General features: G+C 26.9%; 1 protein-coding gene across 1 annotated transcript; it reads right to left on the reverse strand.

The window, feature by feature from the left end:
* Nucleotides 1-4,396: 4,396 nt before the first annotated feature.
* On the reverse strand, nucleotides 4,397-8,127 carry Mlc1 (Myosin light chain alkali). The gene is made up of 6 exons (XM_074258368.1): nucleotides 7,996-8,127; nucleotides 7,884-7,911; nucleotides 6,194-6,502; nucleotides 6,030-6,116; nucleotides 5,787-5,848; nucleotides 4,397-4,598 (listed from the first exon to the last, which is right to left on the reverse strand). The coding sequence occupies exons 1-5, from the start codon at nucleotides 7,996-7,998 to the stop codon at nucleotides 5,817-5,819; spliced, it is 459 nt and encodes a 152-aa protein (XP_074114469.1). The 5' UTR covers nucleotides 7,999-8,127; the 3' UTR covers nucleotides 4,397-4,598; nucleotides 5,787-5,816.
* Between the last annotated feature and the right edge of the window lie 135 nt (nucleotides 8,128-8,262).

The raw sequence follows: 8,262 nt of genomic DNA on the forward strand, positions 1-8,262 counted from the left end.
TAATACAAAATATTCTATTTTTCTTAAGCTCCGCCTCTTAGAAACCATTGCCTAGCAACTTTCAATGTCCTTAGTAACTAGCTCCGCCTCCTAGCAACCTTAGTAACTTTAGCTCCGCCTACTAGCAACAAAAGGTCAATAAATTCCCTCCTGAATAAATTTTCAAACAATCAGGAACGTTACTTTATAAAAAATTGATTTTAATAATTATTTATAATACAAAATATTTAATTTTTCTTTAGCTCCGCCTCTTAGTAACTTAAACCCCGCCTCTTAGCAACTATTGCCTAGCAACCTTAGTAACTCTAGCTCCGCCCCTTAGCAACTATTCCCTAGCAACCTGAAACGTCCTTAGTAACTAGCTCCGCCCCTTAGCAACAATTTCCTAGCAATAAATCCAACTTAGACTCTTTATTAAAAAAATTTAATAAATATTAACAAAGTTTTTACAATAACCAGTAATATTATTTTTTATTCATACTGTAGAGTTATGCCGCAAATGCTCCATTTAAATAACTGAAATCAATGACCACCGTAGAGGAGAAAAAAATTAAACAGAGCTAGGGATGCTGCGCGTGAGTAGCAAAGTATCGATTTTCTGTAGAAACAACCCCTATCCTTTGTGTCTGCTTTCATTTCCAAGATGCTCTTCACTCACAAACACTAACTATTCCAGCTCGTCATTCATCAGCTTCCGTAAAAGTATAAATAATAATAAATAATAAATAAAAAATGAAATATTATTAAGATAAATGATAATAATTCAAAGATAATTTATTTGACGCTCCTTAAAAATAATTCAACGTCAACATACAAGATATCATATAGTAAACACGCACGCTATATATATATATATATATATATATATATATATATATATATATATATATATATATATATATATATATATATATCATTTAAAATGTATGACATCATCTTTCATTATTATGACGGCGACATAACACAACTTTGTGTACTTTTTGTGATATGTAGTATGTAATTTTACAACCAACAATTTAATAATAACTTTTTATTATTTTTATTATCGATCTTACAATTATCGCTGATAATTGCTGTTCTAATTACTGGCCCGCGATATCACGATAGGAAATAAAATAAGAAGGATTATTCAAATGAACAGATTGCTCAAGGCCGACTCAACGAGTTGAGTCAGGTCAGCGGTAAGGAAAATAAAGAGACAATTGCATAATCACGGTACCGTGATGTGCAAATACTAGAATAGAATCATTACCAGCTAATGTAATTTTAATCAACGTTTAACTTTGTTTTAGTCCGAATTTTATACAAATATTTTTATTATTAATTTTAGTGCAATGAACTTTTATTTGCTGATTTATTTATTTATTTGTTTATTATTTTATTCTATCCGAATTTAAAGAACCGGTGCTTTGAGAATTAAAAGTTTGCTCGATAATTTTACAATTCTTAAAAGCTATTTTTTAGAAATTTATTGCTTGTTTTCTTTGTATTTTAGTCAAGGTTTATTAATCGGTATTTTTATTTATTTTTTGGTAATAAAAATGTCTGTAATTGTGAGAATTTATATTTTATATAAAATATATAAATTGTTAAATATTTTAATGTAACTAAAAATATAAAATATTTTTGATTATGTCAAATTGAAGGGCATTAAATTTTTTTAAAAAATCTTTGGAAAATAATTTTTTGAAGCCCGTAGAATTTTTTTAAGACGAAAAAAAATTTGGAAAATTTTTTTTTTTGTAGTTTTTTTAGGATTTAGCCAGACCCGAACATGATCAAAAAATTTTCATGGTCATATCTGAAAACTAGACACTTGGAGCTACGATTTGCTATTTTTTTGCTGTACGGTCATTTTCTTCGGAGTTACAGCTCGTTGAAAATCACCCAAAAATTTCGAAAATGAAAAATTTTTTAAAAATATTAATTATTTGATCAAAAATACAAAATCATCAAAAGTGACTGATTGAAAAAAATTTAATTTTTTCTCAAAATTTCAAGACATTTTTCTCAAAAATAATTGTAATAATTGTAATCCATCGTAAAAATATTTCAAACAAAATTGCAGTAAAAAAAAAAAAGTCTAAAAATAACTAACCAACTGTTGATGAATCTTAATGAAAGCAGTCTTGTTAATTAATGAAAAAAAAAAGTAATTTAAGTCATCCGAGCAATACCAAATAAAGAAGCTCAATAAATAAATAAATAAATAAAGCACGTCAGTAATTTTTGGAAGGTCAAAGTTCCATTGGCCGAAGCAATAAATATTTATAAAACTATAAATTTATAGGGCAATGATCTGACTAATTTCCAGACAGATTTAAGATTAAACGAAGGAAATAACTCACTAGCATAATTAAGATTAATGAGGAGCTAGAAGCGTGGGCTTGCTTGTAATAATAATAATTACACTATTTATTAAAATTTCGCTATAAAAACATTAATGCTAAATAGCTAGAGTTATTTGGAGGTAAACGGGTAATTTTTATTGCTCTAGGATGTGAGAGTTAGGTCACGCGACCTTCGTGATTAATTCAAATCAATCAATCTGGTGAGCATCACCCTCTTGCTTTCTGTGTCGCGTGCAATTCTGAATTATAACATAGCAAATTGATAAATTTTCGGATGATTAAATTATTGCAATTTTTTTTTTTTCTTTTTCATTTGCGCATTGCTGAATTTGGTGAGGAAATTTTTTTTTAGCTTCCGGCGATCTCAAGTGTCCCTTTATGGTCTTCTCGCACTATTCGCAACAATGTACGCCACTTTGTTCTCGATAACACAAGTGTAATAGACGAAAGATCGCGGTGACTCACCGCTTAATAATTAAATCGTTTAAGATGATATTGAATGTAAGGAGTGTTCTTATTTAAATAACTTTCTTATTCGAGAAATTTAGAGTACCTTAAATAGATAAATTTTCTTTTAATTAATTGCTGGATTCTTTGTGAACATTCTTTATGTATTTATTTTTCTTGTATTAAATTTTATTATTAATTAAAAATAAAATCCTTTGAAATTATTTTAATACACTCGTCAAGAGCTTTCGTTTGAGTACCCACAAGCATTTTTTATATATTTTTCATATTTATATATATATATATGTAAATATATAAAATATATGAAAAATTGATGTGGGTACTCAAATGAAAGGTCTTGATGAGTGTAATGTCAGGATGAGCTTATATCTTTAAAAATGACAATAGTTCACAAGATACAAGGTAATTATCCTAATTTCTTATTCTTCTAATAATCTAGATAAATTAAAAAAAAAACTTATTAAATTTTTTAAATTACAAAAAATAATTTTTTTACTTGATTTAATAAATTTTTTATTATTAAATTATTCAAATTTTTGAAAATTACTCCAAATTTTACTTAAAAAAAAAATTTCCTCGACAAAAAAATGATCTAAATAAATTTCCAAAAAATCATCACAAATCCCGAACAAAAAAAAATATTCTAATTTATTAACTGTAAGTGAGAAAATTCCCACGACCCCGTTAGGCCGCCTCTCATTCTCCGTCCAGGAAGTGAAAGAAGTGAAACAAGTAAAGCAAGTATCACCTAGCTCCCCGAGATTTAGCAACCTGTTCGAGTCCCTTTACCAAATAAACCCCGCTTCACAATCTCAAAACCAAAAATTTCAATCACGCTTGCGCGGGAAACCCAAACAAATCATTAAACTCCCAAAATTACCTTGTCTGGGTGATGAACTCTGTAGCCTACTGAAATCTTCACCCTTGGCCTGAACGTCGGTCATTTTTAAAAAAATCAAAAAAAAAATCCACAACCCACTTTTCAACCCGAAAAATTTCACTTAATTTTCAACTCGCAAAAAAAAATAATAACAATTACAAACTAGTTAAACCGGGAGCTCAGTTTCGACTCGTTTGAAACCGATTCATCAACTGCCGGGTCTCAGAGAAAACACAACCCACACTCGCGTTGCATCCGAGTGGATCCGAGCATCTACGAAGCATAAGTGACGTCATTTTACGCTTACGACAATTTTAAACGTTCAATTATTAATTGGGTTTAGGAAATGAAAAAAAAAAAATTTATTTTTTAATTTTTTTGGCACTTAAAATTATATTTAATTAAAAGTGCCGATTTTATTTTTTTATTTTTATTTAAATATAACAGATTGTAAGTAAAATAAGTTATTTTATTTATTCCAGTACAATGTTTTTAAATATTTATTTATTTATTTTTTTTTTTTTTTTCAACAGTAGACAATTTTTTTTTACAATTAATTAATTTTTTTTTTTTTTTAACTAATTAACATTGTTGTAAATTAAATAAAATAACAGCGCTGAGATTTTATTTTTTGTGAAATTAAATGAAAATATTTTTTAAGACGAGGAACCAAATTTTTATTTTGTGATAGTTAATGTTTATTATTATTATTATTATTATTATTATTATTATTATTATTATTATTATTATTATTATTATTATAAATTATTATAAATTATCATTATTATCATTAATAAATAATTTAATTTTAAAATATCTTCGTGAAGTATCGGATGAAAGTTGTTAATAAATTTACTCTGCTTCGGCAGCGGCCCGATCACACAATCTACGAAGAAAAGCTGTAAAATACAATCATATTTATATTAGAAATCTGAAAGAAGATTAAAGAGGCGGGTTATGGTTAGATAAGCTGTGTGATAAAAGCCACAGCAGAAAGAGTTTTTTAAGAAACAGATTGACAAATAAAAAGAATTGAATTGTTGTTCTTTTAGAATTTTTTATCAGTCTGATAGAGATGATTATTCTCAGTGGAGCTGCTACTCTGAAACCTGGTCCTATTATTTAAACATATAGGATGGAATAAGCTTGTTGAGTATTTTTTTTTTTTTTTTTTTATTTTGTGGGTGAAGTATTTATTTATATGTTTGTGTTTTTTATTTTAGAGAAAGTTTGTTATGACAGATAAAAATATATGATTTTTTGACATTTATGTGGGTCAAAAATTGAAGAAAAAATTTGGATGTTATTTACATAAAAAAAGGGTTTTATTTAGAAATTTTTTTTGACGTAAGAATATTTATTATTATTATTATTAATTAAATATTGACATTTTTAAAGATATAAGCTCATCCCGATGTTAGACTTATCAAGAGCTTTCATTTGAGTACCCACATGCATTTTTGATATATTTTTCATATATACATATATATATATATATATATATATATATATATATATATATATATATATATATATATATATATATAATATATATAAATATATAAAATATATGAAAAATTGATGTGGGTACTCAAATTAAAGGTCTCGATGAGTGTAACACCAGGATGAGCTTATATCTTTAAAAATGTCAACAGTTCACAAGATTACAAGGTAATTTCTTAATTATGCAACTAGAGATATTTTCGAATGCAGCCTAAATATATATAATCATAAATCGACAAAATTTTATAAAAATTGAATTTTTAATTTTAAAAGTTTTGAAAAAAAATTATTGTGTCAATATAGCTCAAAATTAATTAACTTTTTTTTTAAAAATATGAATTTTTCTTTTACTTATCATTAAAAAAATAAATTAATATTCTCTTGTCAAGAAGTTGATAAACAAATAGGAAGAAAGGTAGCATTTGACGAAGACACTTAAATCTAAAGAAAAGAAATATTAAATGATAAAAAAAGAAAATTTTTTTGTTAATCAAGACAGAGAAAAGTCAAACATTTTTAATGAAAATAAGAAAGGTTTTAATGAAGCAGATAAAATACAAGGAGGTAGAAAAGGGGTTACTCACGATGAATTTTTTTACATAGACTCCAATCTCCTACAGTAAGACCATCATTTTTTTGAGGAACGCTGTAAAAAATTAACAAAATTGGGGGTAACAAACGGGAGCTACTACTTTACTTTTCCTCAAAGGAGGCTTACTTTTACAATAACGGATTCGTGCTAGGTCCAATAATAATTACAATTCTATTTAATTACTGGTAAATTTTTCACATTAATTACGGAACTATCTAATCAGTCTGATACTTACGTGCATAGGGAATAAATCCGTCTTCGTCTTCTGGATCCATACATTCACCTAAAACTTCTTCTACTTGAGCGTCTTCTAGTTTCTCACCTAAATAAATAAAAATAATGATTTATTAAAAAAAAATTTTTTTAATAAAAAATTTTTTGGTGAAGAACTAGACTCACCAACAGTCAAAAGCATGTTGGAAAGCTCAACTCCAAGCATGGTGCCATTTTCTTGCTTGTCGTACAATTTGAGACACTCGAGGAAGTCCTCGTAACCTCCCTGGTCTTTGTCGTTTTTAGCTTGTTCGAAAATCGGTAAAAATTCCTCAACGGTGATTGTCTTCTCTCCTCGTTTGGTTGTACCTCCAAGTCGCTCGATCGCTGTGTTTGTCGGGTTTAAATTTAGCGCTCGCAATACGTTTCCTAGATCGACTGCGTCGATTACGTTGGTACCGTCTGCGTCGTAGATCGAGAAACAAAACTCGGCCCCTATAAAATTATTTTTTTTATTTATTAATTAAAAAAAAATTTTTTATTTAAAAAATAACTTGAAAAAAATTAATTTAAAATAAAAATTCTTTTATCAAAAAAATCACTTAGATCATTTAAAAAAAAAGAATAAAATTTTTTTTCATCAAAAAAATTTTATAAAAATTAATTTTTAGTTAAAACAAATTTTAATTATTTTCAAAAAGAGAAATAAATTTTTTACATAAAAATTTTCTCTATTTTCATCAAAATAAAATTTTTTTATTAAAAAATTTAAGACACAATAATTAATTTTAATAATTAAATCATTTAAAAATAAGAATAAAAATTTTTTCATCAAAAGTTAATTTTTAACTAAGAAAACTTTCATAAGTTGAAGAAAAAAAAATTTTAAATCGGAAAATAAATTTTTACAAAAAAATGTATTTATTTTAAAAAAAAAAAAAAAAAAAATGTTTTTCTCTCAAATATATCAAAAGTATACATTTGTTTTTTTTTTTAAATGCATCTAGAAGAAACTCAATCCGAAGATCAGAAAGCTATATCAGGAAATTTTTATTTTCTACAACAGATACCAAAATATATCAGATCTATTTTAGTAACTGACTCCCACCGTTTATTTAGTGTTTAACGACTACTGGGTCAAATTACCCCTACCCGAGCAATCCTCGCCATATAAGAACACACCACAAATACTATTTTTGACACCAACCGCAACTCACTTTTGGAATTTGTCTCTTACGCAATAATTTTACAAGCTTTCAGTTTGGACATTTTTTTTTCTCAAAAGCTATCTAAATTTTTCAATTTTTTAATTTTCCAAAAATTCACATCACAAAAACTTTTTCAAAATTTCTTAGATAATTTTTATTTTTCCAAAAAAAAATTTTTTTTTTCTAAAAAAATTGCACTTATAATTTTAAAAAATTTACTTGTAAAAAAAAAATAATAAGTTTAATATTAGATTTATTTTTTAAAATATTTAAAAAATATATTTTTTTATAAATTAAAAAATGTGAAAAAATCCAAATTTTAAGGGAAAAAAAATAATTTTTTCAACCTCACGGAGAGAACAAGATTACAATGAGTATAATCCAGATTACACTGAGTATAATCCAGATATCACTCAGTATAATCTAGATTTTTCTAGCTACTATCTAAAATTTTTTTTTTCACCATAGATATCACTGAGTATAATCTGGGATGATATCCAGTGTCATCTTGTTTTTTCCGTGGTTTAAATTTATAAAAAAATATTCCAATGCTTCACAAATCACTTCTTAAAATTGGATTGTTAAAAAAAAAATAATAAAACTGCGTAAAAAAAATATTTCTTCACTGATAACGCTTTTGATGTATGTGTAATCCACAATTTACTCACTTTCGATCTCTCGGGGGTTAAGGCTCGACTGAAAAATAAAAAAATAAAAAAATTAATAATTTAATAAATAAAATGAAAATAAAAAGAAGAAATATAAGAAGAAAAAGCTCACCATTGCTGTAAGAAATGTGTCGGCTTCTGGACGTTAGCTGAACGAAGTAAGAACCAGAAATGCGAGGCTCTGGCACCAGGGACATTAATTTTAACTTGACAGAGGGCGTCCGCGGCAGAACTCGACACCTGAGATGAGAACCGGGCCGTAGGAGGGAGAACCGAGAACAAGATGGAACATTGCGTTCCAAAAACAGCCCGAGGACCTTCGCAAGAAGACAACCCACCTTACGATAAATGGTTTGGGTTTTATTTTAGTGTCAGGGTT

Source organism: Cotesia typhae, unplaced genomic scaffold (genome assembly GCF_013202065.1).
Source record: "Cotesia typhae breed Kobodo isofemale line unplaced genomic scaffold, CoteBio_Ctyphae scaffold_91, whole genome shotgun sequence".
In the NCBI taxonomy this organism is placed as follows: Eukaryota; Metazoa; Arthropoda; class Insecta; order Hymenoptera; family Braconidae; genus Cotesia; species Cotesia typhae.

Excerpts from the sequence above, each read along its gene's own strand:
- Mlc1 (XM_074258368.1), bottom strand. Across the intron at positions 6,503-7,883 it reads TAACCCCCGAGAGATCGAAA|GGGCCGAGTTTTGTTTCTCG; the intron begins GTGAGTAAATTG and ends ATAATTTTATAG. Across the intron at positions 6,117-6,193 it reads CAACATGCTTTTGACTGTTG|GTGAGAAACTAGAAGACGCT; the intron begins GTGAGTCTAGTT and ends TTATTTATTTAG.